This window comes from Macaca nemestrina, chromosome 12, assembly GCF_043159975.1.
Source record: "Macaca nemestrina isolate mMacNem1 chromosome 12, mMacNem.hap1, whole genome shotgun sequence".
Taxonomy (NCBI): Eukaryota; Metazoa; Chordata; class Mammalia; order Primates; family Cercopithecidae; genus Macaca; species Macaca nemestrina.
The window spans coordinates 59620081-59640438 of NC_092136.1; the positions used below are offsets into that span (position 1 = coordinate 59620081).

General features: G+C 45.8%; 2 protein-coding genes and 1 pseudogene across 7 annotated transcripts; 2 read left to right on the forward strand and 1 right to left on the reverse strand.

The window, feature by feature from the left end:
- Positions 1 to 4825: 4825 nt before the first annotated feature.
- Positions 4826 to 6250, forward strand: LOC105488691 (non-selective voltage-gated ion channel VDAC1-like; annotated as a pseudogene).
- Positions 6251 to 11520: 5270 nt separating this feature from the next.
- LOC105488689 (translocase of inner mitochondrial membrane 10B) lies at positions 11521 to 13126 on the reverse strand. Of its 3 annotated transcripts, none has more exons than XM_011752996.2 (3): positions 13020 to 13126; positions 12723 to 12818; positions 11521 to 12531 (listed from the first exon to the last, which is right to left on the reverse strand). In XM_011752996.2, exons 1-3 carry the CDS (start codon positions 13053 to 13055, stop codon positions 12355 to 12357), a joined length of 309 nt encoding a protein of 102 aa, XP_011751298.1. In that variant the 5' UTR covers positions 13056 to 13126; the 3' UTR covers positions 11521 to 12354. The 3 variants fall into 3 exon arrangements, with proteins under 3 accessions (XP_011751298.1, XP_070931289.1, XP_011751299.1); XM_071075188.1 differs by having other exon boundaries at positions 12910 to 13038; XM_011752997.2 differs by having other exon boundaries at positions 12711 to 12818; positions 12910 to 13038.
- Positions 13127 to 13206: 80 nt separating this feature from the next.
- LOC105488690 (ARF interacting protein 2) lies at positions 13207 to 20331 on the forward strand. 4 transcript variants are annotated; one of them, XM_011752999.2, is made up of 8 exons: positions 13207 to 13342; positions 14156 to 14256; positions 14507 to 14603; positions 15313 to 15431; positions 15612 to 15833; positions 16374 to 16531; positions 16680 to 16854; positions 17301 to 18051. In XM_011752999.2, exons 2-8 carry the CDS (start codon positions 14158 to 14160, stop codon positions 17454 to 17456), a joined length of 1026 nt encoding a protein of 341 aa, XP_011751301.1. In that variant the 5' UTR covers positions 13207 to 13342; positions 14156 to 14157; the 3' UTR covers positions 17457 to 18051. The 4 variants fall into 4 exon arrangements, with proteins under 4 accessions (XP_011751301.1, XP_011751303.1, XP_011751302.1 ...); XM_011753000.3 differs by lacking the exon at positions 17301 to 18051 and adding an exon at positions 20116 to 20331 and having other exon boundaries at positions 13241 to 13342; positions 14116 to 14256; XM_011752998.3 differs by having other exon boundaries at positions 13241 to 13342; positions 14116 to 14256.
- Positions 20332 to 20358: the final 27 nt, after the last annotated feature.

Below are 20358 nucleotides of genomic sequence, written 5' to 3' on the forward strand. Positions count from 1 at the left end.
AAATATCATGGCTTAAACATGATAGGTTTTTTCTCTCATATAACCATCCAAATATAAATACTCTGAGGCTAACATGGTAGCCTTTAGTTGTTCTGCCTTCTCGAAGGAAGTAGTTCTCATCTTTAAGGTCCAAAGTAATTTACCACCATGTGCCGGGTCCCATCCCAACTAGTGAGATGGAGGGAAAAGGAAAGGAGAAGGCATACCCTTTCTTTTAAGGGCACAGCCTGGCAACTGCATACATCAATCACATGACCAAACCTAGCTGTAAGGAAAGCTACAAAATCTAATCTTTATTTTCAGTGGTCATATGCCAAAAGAAAATTTAGAGGTTCTTTTCGTAAAGAAAGAGGGAGACAGTGGATACTAGGGGACCACTAGTGGCTTACACAACTAGTTGAACAGTAGAAGAGTGAACACTTCTTCAAGATGCTCTCAAGGTTTACTCTTTCATTTTAATTCTCTGCTCAAATGTCACCTTATTAGTGAGTTCTTCCCTAACTGCCCAACAGAAAATAGCAACTCTCTCCCCAACATTCTTATCCTCTTTATCTGCATTACTTCTCTCCATAGCACTTATTACCATTTCATATAAACACTTATTTATTTCCTATTTCCCCTAACTAGAAACATAAGCTCCATGGTAGCAGAGATTCTGATTGCTGCCTACTCTATCCCCAGCTCCTATACTAGGCACCATGAGTACGTGATCAGAAAATATTCGTGGAAAAAAATACATGAATGTATAACAATCTTCATTTGTGAGTAAGAAGATAGGCTCTGGAATCAGACTGCCTGGATTGAAATCCTAACTTCATCACTTACTAGTCATGGGATATTTTACCTCAGTTTCACTTTTTGAAAATGAAGATAATAATGTCTACCTTATAGTATTGTTGTGAGGATTAAGTGAATTAATGCACACAAAATGCTTTAGAATAGAGCCTGGTAAGTAGTTGACATTTGATATAATTGTTAAGTGTTTGATTGTTATTCATTTTGACATAACCGTGAACAAGACAAAGGATTCAGTGAGGGCATGAATAAAAAGCATGGACAACTCTTTCATAAAAGGGCAAGGAGGAGTACCTGAGTCACAATAGGCCTGAAACAAGAAAAAGGTAGGTGCAGTGGCTCATTCCTGTAATCCCAAAACTTTGGGAGACTGAGGTAGAAGGATCACTTGAGCCCAGGAGGTTAAAGCTGCAGTGAGCCGTGATCACACCACTGCACTCCAGCCTGAGCGACAGAGCAAGACCCTGTCTCAAAAAACAAAAACAACAACAACAAAACAAAATCAAAGCTCTTCAGACAAAGACAGAAAGGATTTCTGTTCCGTAAGCTCTGCTGAACCCTCAACACTGCCTAAAACTCTGTTTCTTTTGTCAGTTCACTCCTCCATTCTGGGCAATGAGTATTTCAAACCTCTTGTACTCTCTCATCTTCCATTTCCTTCTGCTTTATTCTCAGATGATGACTTTATCTTCTATTTGAAAAAAGGAGATGCTGTATTATCAATCAGCATTCTCCAGAGAAGCAGAATCAATAATATGCATTCATATAAAGAGATATATTTTAAGAAATTGGCTAACACATGTGTGGGGGCTGGTAAGTGTCCAAAATCTGTAGGGCAGGCTGGCATGATAGAAACTCATGCAGAAGTTAATGATGCAGCCTTATTGTTTCCTCTTAATTTTTTTAAATGTTTACTTTTTTAGAGACAAAACCTCACTCTGTTGCCCAGGCTGGAGTGCAGATCATAGCTCAGTGAAACGTTGAACTCCTGAACTCAAGCAATCTTTCCATCTTGGCCTCCCAAAGCATTCGGATTACAAGTGTGAACCACTGCACCTGGCCTGATGCTGGAGTCTTGAGGCAGAATTTCTTCTTCTCTGGGAAACCTCAGTTTTACTCTGAAGGCTTTCAACTGACCCACATTATCCAGAGTAATCTCCTTTATTTAAAGTCAACTAAGTGTAGATGTTAGCCATACCTATAAAAATGCCTTCACAGTAACACCCAAATTAGTGTTTGATTAAATAACTGGGTACTATAGCCTAGCCAAGTTGACACACAAAACTAACCATCACATGCTATTTAAAAGGAATTCTCAGGGCCAGGTGTGGTGGCTCACACCTGTAATCCCAGCACTTTGGGAGGCTGAGGCAGGCGGATCATGAGGTCAGGAGATTGAGACCATCCTGGCTAACACAGTGAAACCTCATCTCTACTAAAAATACAAAAAATTAGCCGGGCATGGTGGCCGGTGCCTGTAGTTCTAGCTACTCAGGAGGCTGAGGCAGGAGAATGGTGTGAACCTGGGAGGCAGAGCTTGCAGTGAGCAGAGATGGAGCCACTGCGCTCCAGCCTGGGCGACAGAGTGAGATTCTGTCTCAAAATAAAATAAAATAAAATAAAATAAAATAAAATAAAATAAAATAAAAAATAAAATAAAATAAAATAAAATAAAGGAATTCTCGCAATCTCCAAATGCCAAATTTTAAAAACATTTAGATCTGCTCTTATCCATTCCTCCCTCCTTCCTGTTACCAATTAGAGATGCTCTTTCTCTCTCTAAAGGCAAGTTCTATACATTTGTTATGGGACTATTCTTTCTTGCTTCCTTTCACTCAACAAATATTTACTAAGTGTCAACTGCATCAGGCACTGTTTTCAGTGTTTGGTTATATCAGTGTACAAAACAATGTTCAGTTATATCAGTGTACAAAACAGAAACAGTGACAAAAATTCCTGAGTTACAGAGCTTACATTCCAGTGGGAGAGACAGATAATAAAGAATAAAATGATACTTTGGAAGGCTGAGGCAGGCAGATCACAAGGTCAGGAGATTGAGACCATTCTGGCTAACACGGTGAAACCTCATCTCTGCTAAAAATACAAAAAACTAGCTGGGTGTGGTGATGGGTGCCTGTAGTCCCAGCTACTTGGGAGGCTAAGGCAGGAGAATCGCTTGAACCTGGGAGATGGAGGTTGTAGTGAGCCGAGATCAAGCCACTCTACTCCAGTCTGGGCAACAGAGCGAGACTTCATCTCAAAAAAAAAAAAAAAAAAAGAATAAAATGAATAAACTTACATAGCATGTGAGAAGTGATATATGCTATGGAAAAAAACAAAGCAAAGGGAATCAGGAATGTCTAAGGGGAGTATGGGCTACCATTTAAATAGGATAATCAGAGTAAGCCTTAATAAAAAGGTGACATCTGAGCAAAGACTTGAAGGAAAGGAGGACAGACCTTCTCCCTGTCTTTTGTCTGGTTTGTTTTATTATTTTGAGACAGGGTCTTGCTCTGCCACCCAGGCTGGAGGGCAGTGAGGTGACCACGGCTCACTGTAGCCTCAAATCTCCCGAGGTCAAACAACCCTCACACCTCAGTCTCCTAAGCAGCTGGGACTAGAGGCATGTGCCACCATGCCCAGTATATTTTGGGTTTTGTAATTTTTTTTTTTTTTTTGTAGATATGGGGTCTCACTATGCTCCCCAGGCTGCTCTCAAACTCCTGGGCTCAAGCAATCCTCCCGCCTTGGCCTCCCAAAGTGCTGGCATTATAGGTGTGAGTCACCATGACAGGCCTGTCTGGTTAATTTTAATTCATCCTTTGGGTTTCAGCTTCAAAATCACTTCCAGTGAAGCTCTCCTTCATCCCTCAAACAGAAAAAGTTTGCACTACTGTATGTTTCCATTACAAGATACATTTCTTCTTTATAACATTCATCACAGTTGCGATTACTGGTCCTATATTAACCTTCACATAACTACGTTAAGTTCCAAGAGAACACGGATTGAATGTTCTTGTTCAGCTCTGTATCTGCAGGGCTTATGCTAAAATTGGTAAAACCAGTCACTCAAATATCTGTGGATTATGTGAATATATGATGAATGTGGGGCATACCCAGAAAAGGAAAAACAGAATCTCTATTACATGTAACTAAGCTAATTCCTAACTAATCAAAAGGGGTCCAGACTCAAGACAAAAAGCTATTAGGAAGCACTCTGTTGAGCCTGTGTCTCTGTGCTGGAGGCTGGAGGGACTCCTTTTTTAAAAATTAAATTAAAAAAATGTTAAAGTGTAACAACAACAAAAGCTGTTAGGAGACTGCTGCTGTAATCTGTGTAAGAGCTGATAAAATTTTAAGGGGCCAGGCGCAGTGGCTCACACCTGTAATCCCAGCACTTTGGGAAGCCGAGGCAGGTGGATAACCTGAGGTCAGGAGTTTGAGACCAGCCTGACTAACATGGTGAAACCCCATCTCTACTAAAAATACAAAAAGTAGCTGGGTGTGATGATGGGCACCTGTAATCCCAGCTGCTTGGGAGGCTGAGGCAGGAGACTTGCAAGGCGAGGCAGAGGTTGCAGTGAGCTAAGATAGCATCATTGCACACTAGCCTGGGCAGAGCGAGACTCCACCTAAAAAAAAAAAAGAAAGAAGAGCTGATAAAACTTTGGTTAAGGTAATAACAATGAAGATGGAGAGAAGGAAAAGGGTTCAAGAGATATTTAAGCAGAACTATAGGACTTAGAAATTAGGTGGAAACTATGGAAACTAGAATGGCAGAGTGATTTGCTCCAGATGGGGTCTTTTAGATGTTGACTGATCTGTGACTTTATTAAGTGTAGAAGATACCACCTACTGAGATTTTGGGTGTAAAACATCTTTAAATCATTGACATAACATCAAAGGTTAGATGTGCAGGTTCACTTCTGTCTCTTCTGATAAAAAGCCTTTCTCTTAGTTATATTAATAGTAAATTGAGCTGGGAGGAGATTCAAAGATGTTCATTCAACAAATATTTGTTGAGCACACATTATATGCCAAGCACTGTGATAAGGATACAATGGTGAGCAATACAGTCATGGACTCTGACTTTATGAGGTATATAATGAAACACCATTAAAAGCACTACACGTCGGCTGCTTGCTTTGCTCCATGCCTCCCCGATGAAGCCCCTGTCATAGCTGCCGCCAAGCCTGCCACCACCACCTCTGAGCAGATGACTGTGCCACCCAAGTATGCCAATCTTGGCAAATCTGCCAGGAATGTCTTCACCAAGGGCTATGGATATGGCCTAATAAAACTTGATTTGAAAACAAAATCTGAGAATGCATTGGAATTTGTAAGCTTAGGCTCAACCAACACTGAAATTCACCAAAGTGACAGGCAGTCTGGAGACCAAGTACAGATGGACTGAATATGGCCTGATGTTTATGAAGTGAAACACACAACACTAGGACTGAGATTACTGTGGAAGATCATCTTGCAAGTGGACTGAAGCTGACCCTCGATTCATCCTTATCACCTAACACTGGGGGAAAATGCTAACATCAACACCAGGTACAAGCAGGAGCACATCAACCTGGACTGTAACTTGGATTTTGACATCTCTCGGCCTTCAATCTGGGGCGCTCTGGTGCTGGGTTACAAGGGTGGCTGGCTAGCTACCAGATAAATTTTGAGGCTGCAAAATCCTGAGTGACCCAGAGCAACTTTGCAGTTGGCTACAAGTCTGATGAACTCCAACTTCACACTAATGTGAAAATGGGACAGTTTGGTGGCTCCATTTACCAGAAGGTAAATAACAAGTTGGAGATCACTGTCAATTTTACCTGGACAGCAGGAAACAGTAACACTGATACAGTTTGTCTGTGTCCCCACCCAAATCTAATCTTGAATTATGGTTCCCATAATTCCCATGTGTTGTGGGAGGGACCTGGTGGGAGATAACTGAATCATGGGGGCAGTTTCCCCATACCGTTCTCATGGTAGTGAATGTCTCACGAGATCTGATGGTTTTATAAGGGGAAACTCCTCTCACTTGGCTCTCATTTTCTCTCCTGCCTACCACCATGTAAGATGTGACTTTCACCTTCCACCACAATGGTGAGGCCTCTCCAGCCACGTGGAACTGTGAGTCCATTAAATCTTTTTCTTTATAAAATACCCATTCTCAGGTATATCTTTACCAGCAGTGTGAAAACGGACTAATACAAACACTCACTTTGGAATACCCAAGTATCTGATCAACCTGACACCTCCTTCTTGGCTAAGTGAACAACTCTCGCCTAATAGGTTTAGAATACACTGAGACCCTAAAGCTAGGTATCAAAATGACACTGTCAGCTGTCCTGAATGGCAAGAATAACAATGCCAGTGGTTACACACTAGGTCTGGAACTGAAATTTCGAGCATAAATACTGTACAATTATTTATTTTTACATTATTTTGCAGCAGAGCTACCTTTAGAATTTAGTGTATCTTTTACTGTACGCTTGGGATGCAAGCATTGCTAAATGTTAGACTTCCAGGCTAAGTATGTTAGATTTCCAGGCTAAAGATAATTCAGTTTTAAAATGTTACCCTTTTAGAGATAGAGAAGAAACCCAATTCCAAAAAACGTCCTTTCAGCTATAGACTTGGAGAGGCAACTTGGTGGCCCCTCCTCAGAAGCCAGTTTTCTTTTTTATCTAGAAATGACTGTACGTGGAAGTTGGTAATATGTAGGCATTTTGTAAATTCCTATTGAGTAAATGAATGAAATTGTGACTTCCTGAGAATTGAACCTTGGTTTCCTAACCCTAATTAATGATAGGCTTGTTGCTTGATGGTGTGTGCAAACTCACTTGAAAGAGATTCTTTTAGACAGATCTTCGTGATCTTTCCACCCCAGTTAATCATCACCTCTTTTACACCAAAATGTCTGCAGGGTGTGGTAACTGTTTGTTTTGTGCCATTCTGGGGTAAAGAGGGTAGATGTGATGAAGCCAATAATTCAGGACTTAATTCCTTCTCATGCCGTGGTTTTGTGCCCTTCCACCAGAATATGAAATAGCTTCCAGGAGTTCCAGATATAAGCTTGGAAGAATCACATGGTGATAACACTCAGAATCTAAATTGGACTTCTGTTGTATTCTCACCACTCAATTTATTTTTTAGCAGTTTAATGGGTGTATTTTAGAGTCTTCCATTTTGTGTGAATTTAGATCCTCCCCTTCAAATGCTGTAATTAACATCATTCAAAGTAAAATTTGAAAAATATATTGAAAAAAGTGTGATATACCGAAAGCATGAGGAATTATGGGAGCTGGAGTCTGGGGAAGAGTTATCTGAGGAAATAGTAACTAGGATCTCAAGAATGAGTAGATAAAGGCAGAAAGCATTGTAAGCCAGGAAACAGCACATACTAAGGCCTTGAGATGAAACAGCATATGACAATTTAGAGGAAGCGAAAGAAGGCCAGTGTGGCTACAGCACAGAAGGAAAGAGTGAAGTGTGATTTGAATAAATTCAGCAAATAGTATTGACAGTCCATTGTTACTGATAAGATAAAGCTGGAAGTAGACAGAGGCTGGATCATGCAGGCCTTTGTAGGTCATATTTAGAATCTCAGTTTTTATCCTAAGAATGGGAAGCTATTACAAAGATTAAGCATTAGTTTTTATTTTATGGCTTGAGTGAAGAAAAGATTGAAGGGATACAAAGTGTGTATTGGAAGCGCAGCAACTGCAGTAATCCTGGTGGGAGATTACGGTGAGGGTGGAGAGAGGTAGTGAGAATCCAGGGATATTCAGAAATGTAAACTCGTAAGATTTGGCAATTGAGTGATAGAAGAAAAAGGGAAATGCCTTCTATCTTCTCCAACTGGATGAGTACCAGGCATAGGATAGTTTATTAGGAAACATGTTGAATTTGGGATGTTTTTGAGATACTTAAGTGGAGATGTCAAACAGCTTGGAGGAGATCTGGAAGTTACCAGTAACTGAAGTTCAGAGTGGGGAAGAAACTGTCCTAGGAAAATTAGACTGAGAAGAACAGGACCTAGAAAAACTTTTAGATTTAAAGGCTGGGAGGAGGATGAGCCTGCAAAGGAGGCTAAGCAGCTGTGGTCAAAGAGGTAGTAGTAAAACCATGACAGTACAGTAAGACACCAGTGGAAGAGTATCAATGATAAGAAACTAGAAAATTATACCAAATGCTACTGAAAAGTGAGGTAGTGAGGACTGGGAAATAACCACTGGATTCACCGACAGGAAGTTGATCACCAAGGTGACCTTGGTAAGAACCATTTCAATAGAATGAGGGTTGTAGAAGTCAAAATGGACTGGGTTGAGGAATGCAAATGGAAAATGACTCGTAATATGGAGAGGCCCAAACTATCTGTTTTGAGAAGTTTAACTGTAAAGTAGAAAAGATGGAAGCGTAACTGGAGGGGAAATGAGATATGAAGTGGTTTATTAACAGGGGAGTCTTTAGCATGTTTAAACACTGATGAGAAGAATTCAGTAAAGTGGAAGTCAAAGATCCTCCAAGAGGGAAGGACTAAGATTCTGAGAACAGGAATAAGCACTGGCCTTAGATAGAGGTATGCTTGCCTTGTTTAGACAAGAGAAACAATGATGCATATGTGTGGGTAAATAAGTTGGAGGATGTTGAGAGAATTACCGATACCTTCTACTTTTGTCTATGAGGTAAGAAACAGTTACTTGCATAAAGTGAAGATAATGGTGCGGGGGAGTGACAAGAGATTTAAGAATGTTGGTTTGAGATAGTTATTGCAGGGAAAAGTTAAAATGACTAGAAAAATCTAGGACTATGGGGCTGAGACTACATTTGAAGCTGATAACCATGGATTCATAGTGATATAAATTTCTCCACAGTTGTTTCCTTGGGTGGCATTTAGCTGTCCAAATGCAGGCACAGATAAGTTTCACTTTATTTAAGGGTTCAAAAAGAGATGAAAGGCAAGGAAATTCTACCTATTGCACGAAAACCACTAGTTTAAGCTATACAGCAATCTAAAGAAGGAAGGTACTAATGCAAAGTAGAAGCATTGGTTGCAGTGAAATCAGAGAATGATGGAATAGTTCAATAAACCAAGTGGAAGGAATATGGTCAATAAATAAGGTGCAAGTATTTTGAAGATAGAGCAGTTTGTGGTGATGATAATGGCCAAGACATGACAAACGGAGTGAGTGGCCAAGACAGAGTGGAAATCATCAGAGATTGGGCCAAATAACTAAGAGACAAAACACCAAATAAAGTGTCTATGTAAATGTTAAAATATCAAGGAGTGGATAGGAAGACCAAGGGCTAGCTATTTAGAGTAAAGTAGCAGCAGAGTAGTACTAAATGAGAGTGGTAGACAAGTAATGAGAAGGTTGTATAGATGAACAGCCTCAAAAGAATGAGGCTTTGCAAAGGAGTGGGCAGTTCTGAAGTCACAATGGCAAGAACACCAAAGTATCTCCAATGTTTATGTTTATGATAATATGATAAAACTTGTCAACATCTATTCTTTAGTGCTGTGCTTGGAATATCACATTGCTCCCATTATGCCAATGGCTATCACTTTATGGCAAGACCTGAGGACCAGGTTATGGAAGGCAGAGTGGTAGGAATAAAGTTTTTCTCCTGAACATTAAACATTTTTAGAAACAGGAAAGAACCAGGGCAAGAGATTGACATTTTAAGAAAGGGATTAAGAGAGAGGTCAGACTGAGGGACACTTGTTTTTTCATGCCTAGAGGCAGGTTAAGTAAGACAGAAGCTCTCAAAAGTTCAAAGAGCAAAGGCTTTAGAGTCAGACAGATCTATGCTCCTAGCTCTTTTTTAGCAATTACTATTATGTGACATGGAAGGACGAGAGCACAGATAATTCACAATGGAAGTTGATTCCAAGGATACACACACATGTTGATGTGGAAGGGTCCTCTCACCAGCAGCACAGTATCACAGGTCCCATCCTCCTGTCTTTTGGAAGTTAAGAAGTTCAAACCTGTTTTACTTGCATTTATATTTCCCAAGGACAGAATGCCACTCAGTGGGTAAGGTCCTGGTCAGCAACTTTTACCTTCCTAACATCTCTGTTCAAGAGATGGCAGCTAAATAGGGCAAAAAACATGATTGGAACCACTTTTCTCAATAAGACAATTTGTATAGGCCGGCAGCAGTGGCTCATGCCTGTAATCCCAGTGCTTTGGGAGGCTGAGGTGGGCGGATCATAAGGTCAGGAGTTCAAGATCAGCCTGACCAATATAGTGAAACCCCATCTCTACTAAAAATACAAAAAAATTAGTGGTGGCGCATGCCTGTAATCCCAGCTACTTGGGAGGCTGAGGCAGGAGAATTGCTTGAACCCGGGTGGCAGAGGTCGTGGTGAGCCTAGATCGTGCCAATGCACTCCAGCCTAGGCAACAGAGCGAGACTGTCTCAAAAAAAAAGAAACTGTGTATAAAAGGGCCTTCTGGCACATTCTGGATTCTTGCTTCCTGATCTGTTAAGTGAGGCTAATACCTCTTACTTATAGTTGTGGTAAAGATTAAGATAAAGCATGACATCTACCAAAATCAGAACCTACACAAAGTGGGTGCTCAATAAATACTATCTTAAGAGGCAGCCTGGTGTGTTAAAATGAACATGGACTTTAAAGTCAGATTTGCACTTTAATACCCTACTTGAGAATTTCAATTTTCTGCTCTGTACATAGGACAGAACATCTGCTTTGTGGGTAGTTGTAAGAAGTTTTAAAATTATTACTGTGGAAACCAATGTCTAAGAGCTTCAATTCCTCTAAAACAGGAAACAGGGTCACCTGATGAGGGGTATGGGATTAAAGACAGCTGTGAAGGTGTAAAATAACTGCCATGGTAATTAGAGAAGGAAATGGACCAGGAACCCATAAAGGTGCGTGCTGGTGTGAGGACTAGGTCAAGGTTGGAGGCCTTGAATATTTAGTGGCATTCATTACACAACTGTTTTTCTCTAGCAGAAATAGCAAAGACAGAATAAGTGGAATGATACAAAAAGATGGCCAAGGGTGGCAAGAAAATGGGGTGATGGAATGATATGCTATTCAGGCTGCTGAATACAGAAGTAAATTACACAAAGTTGGGGGGCGGGGGAGGCAATAATGAGAAAAGAACGGAGAGGCTGGAATTAGAAATCACAGAATGGGCTGGGCGCGGTGGCTCAAGCCTGTAATCCCAGCACTTTGGGAGGCCGAGGCGGGCGGATCTCGAGGTCAGGAGATCGAGACCATCCTGGCTAACACGGTGAAACCCCGTCTCTACTAAAAAATACAAGCCGGGCGAGGTGGCGGGCGCCTGTAGTCCCAGCTACTCGGTAGGCTGAGGCAGGAGAATGGCGGGAACCCGGGAGGCGGAGCTTGCAGTGAGCTGAGATCCGGCCACTGCACTCCAGCCTGGGCGACAGAGTGAGACTCCGTCTCAAAAAAAAAAAAAAAAAAAAAAAAAGAAATCACGGATTGTACTCAATGAGACCAATGTGGGGCAGATGATGGAAAGCTGGAATTAGGAGATTCTAGACAAGCAGTGAAACATTAAGGTAGCATTAAGGAAGTCCCGAAGATTTCGTTTTATCCTTTTTATCATAACCATTGCCATCTACTTCCCCCTTCAGTTTTTCTTCCTCAGATTTGGCTGTATTGCAGAATACGGTCCCCAACTTTCTCCCTTCCTGATTGCCCGTAAGACAAGCACACAGACCTTGGTTCAAAGGTTTTACTGCTCATCCTGAGAAGACTGTACAAACTAAGAAAGTAACAACCTGGGGAAATGGCTGAAGTTCCAAGACTCCAGACTTCTTACAGGTTTCATCTCTCTTCTGTGGCCACTAACTTCTCAAGGAGGCAGTGCCCAAAAGCCCTGTGGTTTTTTGATCCGTTGTACTTCGACAGCTTCTCCTTTCCCTAGATCCAGCAGAATTCTAGACATATAAGACATAGTTCACAAAACAACAGTTATGAACCAACAAATACTTGGTTCACGGTTATAAGCCATTGAAGTCAGTCAGACTTAAGGACAACTAGACAGAGCTCCCATATTCTGTCATCTGGGCAGGAACCAATCTCCTTTTGTATCAAATGGCCTTCTGGTACATTCTGGAATCTTGCTTCCTCATCTATTTAGTGAGGCTAATACCGCTTACTTGTAGTTTTGTTGTAAACTAAGATAAAGCGTGACATATTACTCATTTTAAAATTGTACACACAGACCCTGCTTTAACCAGATGCCTGCAAATACTCAGGTTTTCCTTCTACATATAGAAGACAACTTATCAGCTGCCAGGGCTGAAGCCAGCAGATATGGCTAAATGACAGAACAAAGGATTATGCCAATAAAGTATGCAAAGCTTCCTTGCCCAGAATATAAATCAAACAGAGTAAAAAGCGAGTATATTGGCTCCAGGAAAAGGAGCAAGGACAGCCAGTTTTCAGGCGACCTCGAATTCTCTCCGTTTAGGATTCACCAACCCTAAGGTCCACTGGGTCCTTCAATCTGAGGGTCCATCCAGGGCCTTCCCTCCTGGGGTTGGAGATGGCTAGCTGCCTGATGGAGAGACCCCAGGCTGCTCAGCAGCAACGCCTGGCACAGCCGAGACAGCCTCGTAGTCTGCGATGCGGCGCTGTACCAGGGCAGGCATGAGCTGCACGTAAGCGGCCATGAGGCGGTGGTTGGAATGGATCAGCTTCCCAGCACAGCTGTGCAGACAGGCCTCCTAGAAGGAAGATAGGGTTTAAGCGGAGGACAAAGGTGTCCTGTCGGGCCCGCCTCCTTCCTTCCCCATGCACAGCCTAGGGGTGAGGGTCTGGGAAGGCCAGGACCAGAGGTAGGGGAAGTGGGGTGAGGAGGGAAGCAGTCTACCGCTAAACTCTGTTTGCAGCGTAACCTCCTTACACAGTTCCCCACCTCCTCAGCGTCCAGAGCTCGGTGGTGCAAGCTGGGCACACAACGCTGGAAGCAGAGTTCTGTCATCCGATTGTAGACCAACAGGAAGTCACGCAGCTGGGAGAAAACCGGGACCACGAACTCAGCGATATGTGCCCCACACTTCTACTCAAGGTCGCGCCGCCCAAAGTTTCCCAGGCCCGCGCACCATAACCCGAAGTTTCCAGCCCTCAGATCCCTGGCTCTATGGGGTTTCCGCGATGTGTGCAGGAATGCGAGCTGAACGTCTGGCCCCGAAACGACTTAGTTCTCACTCACGTTTCTCAGTTGCTGTTGCTGCTGCTGCTGCTCCATCACGCCACCAGCGCATGCTCTACGCCACTTCCTTTTCAGCTTCTCGGTGCCGCCCCGGAAGTAACCTCTCGCTGCTCTCGAGAACCAAGCTAGAGTATCGCCCTGCCCCGGCTTCGACGTCACTTCCGCCCTTATAATCTGCGACGTGGCCGGCTTCTTCTGCCCGGAGAGGACGTCACTTCCGCCGAGTCCCTGACCTGCTGCTAGGATCGCGACGGGAACTGGAGCCCGAGGTCCCCGCGCGGCCCGGGCCTGGCGCCCTGAGGGGAAGAGCGGCCCGGCCCGAGGTGAGAGGGACATGCTTGGGCGACGGGAAGTTGAACGCACAAACCTGTCCAGAGGGCAAGATGCCCCGAGCCCTGGGGAAGAATGAGGACACACCTGATGTCCAGGTGTATGGGGGTGGGGGCGGGGACTCACATACCTGGGAGACTGACTGTGGAAGGGATCACCGATATCCTGGTAAAGACAGGCTTTTGCCAGAGACTGGGAACATACACCAACTGATCTAACTAAGGCCTGGTGGGGAGGGCCCAAGGAAGAGGAGTTGTATGAGACGGAGGAGGGGAGACCCCCTGAAGGAAGGGGGAAGAAACACTAAAGGAGTGAGAAAGGCCAAGCAATGGAGAACAAACCTGAATGGGGGGTGAAGACCTGAGCCCTGGAAAGGGTCCATCTCCTGCTCAGCATAAACACGCCTGCATGGAGATAAGTTCTAAGAGAGCATACTTTCCCTCTTCACTGTTGTATTTTCATTGTCACAAATAGTACCTGACACAGAGTAGGCACTCACTAAATGTCTGCTGAATGACTGAATGAGTGTAGAATAATCACCAGAGGCCTGGTGAGGTTGGGGGCTTGTGAGAAGACACCGTGCTTTGGTGTGCCTGTGTACAAATGTGCATTTTGGAGGGGAGAAATACATATACCTGAAGAAAGGAATGATGACCAAACGCTGGGACACTCAAACCCTGGGACAGCCTTTAAAGAAATGACAGAGGAGGCTTCCTTCTTCTAGAGTGCTGGCCAGTGCCCAGAACTTCTGTGTTGGGCTTTGCAGGGTGCTGGGGTGGAGAGTTTTACTCCAATACCTTTCCTAGCCATGACGGACGGGATCCTAGGGAAGGCAGCCACAATGGAGATCCCTATCCACGGGAACGGTGAAGCCAGGCAGCTTCCTGAAGATGATGGGCTGGAGCAGGTGCTTCTGTTTGATTCTTCTAATTGTTTCAATTTAGGAATCCAATTTATAAATCCTGGGTTCTCACCCTCCATTCCAGTAGCCTTCCCCTGAACTATCTGACTCCCTTAATTTTACATATCATTTTGATTCTGTGCAGACTTCCCTTGTGTAGTGTCTTTATGATGCTTGAATCCAAACTTGTTCCCACCTCCAAAATGCTTCTGCAGTCCCTATGTTCCTGAAGCAACCCCTCTTCTCTGGCCTATAGGACCTCCAGCAAGTGATGGTGTCAGGACCCAACCTCAATGAAACCAGCATTGTGTCTGGTGGCTATGGGGGCTCTGGTGATGGACTCATCCCCACAGGTATGAACAGAAACAGGAAGCTTGGGTGGAGGAGGGGACAGGAATGGTTTGGGGAAGCATAGGATATGTCTAGGAAAGCTTGAATAATGTCTGGAGATCTTAGGAACTTCTGCTTGTAGGAATCCCATGGACTCTCCTCAGCCCAAAAGCAACTCCCAGCATTGTCCATCCATTTCCCTTTTGCCACTTGGCCCCTGAAATGGCTCATTCGTCCTTTCCCTGCCACCACCTGAGTCAAGTTAAGACCTACTTCACAGGAATGCCCCCGCTCTACAGCTTGAGGCTGAGTTGGAACTTTGTGAGGCTTTTCAGAATTTTTAGATTCTAAAGTTTAGAGGAACAAACAGCCCTGAATCTCACACTAAGATTCCACATGGGAATGCAACCAGGTTTCTTGTTATCATGACCCACCATCCTTGACTCCTGCTGCCCCCAAACTCAGTGTATTTTCTTCTGTTTCCTCTGCCCCTATACACCAACAACTCCCTGCAAACCCCTCCTCTGGCCTCCAAGGAGGCCATATGTATATCAGGATTTGGTTATCACTGTGCAAGGTCCGAGTTCCTCCTAGTAAACAGGAGAATCCAGTTGTCTCTAGCATCTCCTTCAGGGAAGTCAATTTCATGTGCTGGGAGAGAAGCATGGGTGGGGCCACAGAGGTGTCTGGTGTATCTGAGAGAGGCTGGTGTCAGAGAACTTGATCCTTTAGGGTCTGGCCGCCATCCATCTCACAGCACCACTCCTGCTGGCCCTGGAGATGAGGTGGCTCGGGGCATTGCTGGAGAAAAGTTTGACATCGTCAAGAAATGGGGCATCAACACCTATAAGGTAGGATTTGAGCACCTCTCACTTCCCCAAAACTCGTTATGGGTACCTTTTTCCCCTTTCCTCATGATCGTAATATCCCATCTGTGGCTGAGAGTAGGAGCCTGGGTGGCGTTGGGGTAGATACCTGTTGTGTCGGGAGGCTATTAGGGTCTCTGATCTATTGCCCCATTTCCCAATCAGTGCACAAAGCAACTGTTATCAGAACGATTTGGTCGAGGCTCACGGACTGTGGACCTGGAACTAGAGCTGCAGATTGAGTTGCTGCGTGAGACGAAGCGCAAGTATGAGAGTGTCCTGCAGCTGGGCCGGGCACTGACAGCCCACCTCTACAGCCTGCTGCAGACCCAGCATGCACTAGGTGATGCCTTTGCTGACCTCAGCCAGAAGTCCCCAGAGCTTCAGGTGCCTCACCCAGACCAAAGAGGGTGGGGGAACTGGGCATGGGCCCTCCCAGGCAGTCATTCGTCATCCTCCCTCCCTCCTGCAGCCCACAGGGAGAACCCCTTCAGGGTGGGCCCAGCCCTACCCCCAGCAGCACTCACCTGTGGAGGCAGCCTAAGGGTTTGTACAGAGGTCCAGAAGTTGGAGGGGGTGGGGGAGGGGGCACACTAGGTGCTTCACAAATAACCCCTCTCTGCATTGGGGAGAATGCCTTCAGTGCTCAGCCTAATCAGAGCCCCTGCCCTGCTTGCCACACTAGCTCTTAGACTGTTCCAGTCTTGTGAACTTATCCAAGTATGCCCACCACCCACATTCCTACCCCAGGTATCCCCAGGGTGACCCCACTGACTTTTTAGCTAACAGAGCTTTGCTGGAGGCAGTCCTTGGTTCTTCCAGTTTTGCTGGCTGTTTCCTCCCCAGGGAGGAGGGGAATGAAGGGCTCTACAGCTCCAGTCAGGTAGGTAGTAGTATTCAAGGTCTGTTCCTCCCTTCTGCCCTCAGGAGGAGTTTGGCTACAATGCAGAAACACAGAAACTGCTATGCAAGAATGGGGAAACACTGCTAGGAGCTGTGAACTTCTTTGTCTCTAGCATCAACACACTGGTCACCAAGACCATGGAAGACACGCTCATGACTGTGAAACAGTATGAGGCTGCCAGGTGTGGGCACTGGCAGGGCTTAGGGTTTGGGGAGTTGGCTGGCATGGGTTGAAATTTGGGCATTAGGGACATAAGAATTCAGGAAGGAAAGGAGAGTATGTCTTGAGGATAAAGGGGTGGAGACCAGCCTTTATCACCCCCTTCCCAGGCTGGAATATGATGCCTACCGAACAGACTTAGAGGAGCTGAGCCTAGGCCCCCGGGATGCAGGGACACGTGGTCGACTCGAGAGTGCCCAGGCCACTTTCCAGGCCCATCGGGACAAGTATGAGAAGCTGCGGGGAGATGTGGCCATCAAGCTCAAGTTCCTGGAAGAAAACAAGGTGCCTACCCCACCCCCTTGACCCTAGCCCACCTTTTCATCTGTGACACTAACCTTCCCCTCAGACCCTCCCCATTATTGAATGACAAAATGCAGCCTAGCTAGGGAGTAGAATGTTACCCCCTCAACCCCTGGGCCTTTCCAGATCACCCTCCCTCCAATTCCTGGCCCTTTCCCATTGGAGGATTTGGCTGCTGGTCCCAGGAACATAACTGGGAAAAATCTCCCCCTGAGCTGGGATACCAAAACCTTAGGCCCAACAAATCCAGTGAGGTCTCTTCCATCAGACTGACCCTTCTCTGACTCCCTGGGTAGAGTTCAGCCCCTAGCCCAAAAGCACCATCAGAGCAGAGTCCTTGTGCCCCTGGTCTGTGCCTGGGCTCAGGCTCATAGACGCTCAAAAAGGGCGCCTGAGTCCAGCCTTAGCTGACCCTGCTGGACCTCCAGATCAAGGTGATGCACAAGCAGCTGCTGCTCTTCCACAATGCCGTGTCCGCCTACTTTGCTGGGAACCAGAAACAGCTGGAGCAGACCCTGCAGCAGTTCAACATCAAGCTTCGGCCTCCAGGAGCTGAGAAACCCTCCTGGCTAGAGGAGCAGTGAGCTGCTCCCAGCCCACCTTGGCTATCAAGAAGGACATTGGGAAGGGCAGCCCCAGGGTGTAGGAGATTGGACATGGGACATCCCTTGTCACTTGCCCTCTGGCTTGGGCTCCTTTTTCTGGCTGGGGCCTGACACCAGTTTTGCCCACATTGCTATGGTGGGAAGAGGGCCTGGAGGCCCAGAAGCTGTTGCCCTGTCTATCTTCCTGGCCACAGGGCTTCATTCCCAGATCTTTTCCTTCCACTCCACAGCCAACGGCTATGACAAAACCACTCCCTGGCCAATGGCATCACTCTTCAGGCTGGGGTGTGCCCCCTGACCAATGGCAGAGCCTCAAAATGCCCTGTCAGCCAATGGCAGCTCTTCTCAGACTCCCCTGGGCCAATGATGTTGCGTCTAATACCCTTTGTCTCTCCTCTATGCGTGGCCATTGCAGAGAAGGGGACTGGGACCAAAGGGGTGGGGATAATGGGGAGCCCCATTGCTGGCCTTGCATCTGAATAGGCCTACCCTCACCCACCCACCCAGTTTAATTGTGCTTAGAGCCCAAGAAGATTGGGATCTAGCACTAGGAATAAACCTTTCATAAAAGCAGGCCCAGCGAGGTCAATTTGTGGGGGACTCTAGGAGGGTGGCCTGGGTGGAAACATGCTCAGTCTAATCATACACCAGAACCCTATCAAGAGCTGGGGCCAGGCAGCTGAAGTCACAGGTTTCAGAGATGGTTTGAAGGCCCAGTCGTCTCTCCCAGCCCCAGTTGGAGCCAAAGTTTTATTTGTCCTTTAGCCAGCACCAAGATAGCTATGGATCTTAAGAGCACCAGATCCAGAGGGGGTTGGGTTTGCTGACCATAATGCATTGATTCATACAGCAAATATTTACCGAGTGCTTTCATTTGCCAGGCACTGCGTTAGACCCTGGGGAAACATCAGTGAATAAAACACGGTCCCTGCCCAAGTGCCTAGGGCCTATTGGGGGAAAGAGACAAGTAACCAGGCAACTACAAAACAGTGATAAGCATTAGGATACAGAAGTACAGGGTGCTATGGGAGCACCAAGGAGGAGCATCTGGCATAGACTGGGGTGGAAATGAGGATGTCAGTTTGAAAGCTGAGACCAGGCCGGGTGCAGTGGCTCACGCCTGTAATCCCAACACTTTGGGAGGCCGAGACGGGTGGATCACGAGGTCAGGAGATCGAGACCATCCTGGCTAATCTCTACTAAAAATACAAAAATTAGCTGGGCATGGTGGTGGGCGCCTGTAGTTCCAGCTACTTGGGAAGCTGAGGCAGGAGAATGGTGTGAACCTGGGAGGTGGAACTTGCAGTGAGCTGAGATTGTGCCACTGCACTCTAGCCTGGGCAACAGAGCAGGACTCTGTCTCAAAAAAAAAAAAAAAGCTGAGACCTGAAGGGTGAGTAGATGACAAACAGGCAGGGTAAAGGGAAGAGCATCCCAGGCAGAGAGGCCAGCATATAGTGAAGGCTCTGAATAGGAACTAGGAGGAACTGCTTGGAATGAAAAATGAAGAGGGAGTGGCTAGATGAAGACTGCAGGCTGGTTAAGGACTTTTGCCCTCTGGAGAAGGAGCTGAGAAGTATTTTGAGCAGAAATTTGACTGCATGGGAGAAGTATAGGGTTGAGAAAAGTAGTCCTCTAAGGCTTAAGATAGTGTCATATAGACTCCAGTTCCCTCATCTTGGGTAGTGTAGTAGCCCCCACCCAAAGATAGTGTCATATAGACTCCAGTTCCCTCATTTTGGGTAGTCTAGTAGCCCCTGCCCAAAACTGCAAGCATGATCCCCGTCTGGGGTTCCTTCACAAGCACTGGAGCATCCTGTGCTATGTGCTGAACTCAGGTGGATAAGAGGTTGAGCCAGTTCCCAAAGCTCCTGCTGCACTCAGGTGTTGAGCCTAAATCTGAACCTTGTGGAGAGGTCACAAGAAAGCTTCCTAACAGCACTTTGGTTTAGTCAGGGCTCAGGTGTCATCACCTGAATACCCTTTGGCCAAGGAAACGAGAATTTTTCAGGATTCTCCCCAACTTTGGAAGGTTGGAGGAAGGGGATGACCCACTCAGCAGATTCCCATAGTGCAGGGATCCTCACAGGCCTGAGTTTGCCCTTTGTCACGGATATTGCAGCTCCCAGGCAGTCTTCTGGGCTTTGGTCAGTCTGCAGTCATCTGACTAGAGCTTGATTTTTGGGGCAAAGAAGGTGGTCCTCATATGAGTTGCCACTTCACGGGCCACTGGGGATTTTTCAACATGTAAGGTACTGAGTCTCCAAATGCTGGCTGTAGGGCCTAAAAACAGGACTCAACTCCAGGTTCTGCCCACTTTCTAGCTGAGTGATGAGGGCTAATGTCTGGGGAGCCAGATCCCTATTTTTTCCATTGTAAAATAAGGCCAATAAAAGATGCTACCTACTGACTATTGAATAATATATGTAAAGTGGCTAGTTCTGTGTCTGGCACATAATAACCACTCAGTCCCTGTAAACTGTTGTAATTATTTTCCACTTGGGGCTGCTTTTTGCACAAGGCGATGATTCTGAGAATTGCCCAGTGTCTTTGGTGTGAGGAAGGGGAGTCGCTGGATGGTCTGAACCAAAGCCTAATCAAATCCCCCACCTTTCTACCCCTTAACTCCTTCTCCCAGAGTTCTGGGTACTGCCCTTCTGCCGCCCAGAGATCGTGCTAAGGTACAGACGGTTTCTGCGTATTCCTGGTCAGGCGATAGACCAGCATATTACATAGGAGCACTCCAAGGAAGCCGGAAAGGACGCCTCCAGGAGGCAGGCGGCCCGGACAGGCACCCAGAGTCCGAAATCCCTGCTGCCCCAGCTGCCTTTTCTTGACGGAGTCTCATCTCAGTCCCTGAGACCGACTACACCGCCCTTCC

What these genes read in the sequence shown, in the direction of transcription:
- LOC105488690 (XM_011752999.2), top strand. Translation starts at nt 14,158, where the DNA reads ATGACGGACGGGATCCTAGGGAAGGCAGCCACAATGGAGATCCCTATC. An exon ending in AAGATGATGGGCTGGAGCAG is followed by an intron (nt 14,257 to 14,506) that starts GTGCTTCTGTTT and finishes TCTGGCCTATAG; the next exon opens with GACCTCCAGCAAGTGATGGT. An exon ending in AAACAGTATGAGGCTGCCAG is followed by an intron (nt 16,532 to 16,679) that starts GTGTGGGCACTG and finishes CCCCCTTCCCAG; the next exon opens with GCTGGAATATGATGCCTACC.
- LOC105488689 (XM_011752996.2), bottom strand. Translation starts at nt 13,055, where the DNA reads ATGGAGCAGCAGCAGCAGCAACAGCAACTGAGAAAC. An exon ending in AGCAACAGCAACTGAGAAAC is followed by an intron (nt 12,819 to 13,019) that starts GTGAGTGAGAAC and finishes GTTTTCTCCCAG; the next exon opens with CTGCGTGACTTCCTGTTGGT. An exon ending in GAGCTCTGGACGCTGAGGAG is followed by an intron (nt 12,532 to 12,722) that starts GTGGGGAACTGT and finishes TCTTCCTTCTAG; the next exon opens with GAGGCCTGTCTGCACAGCTG.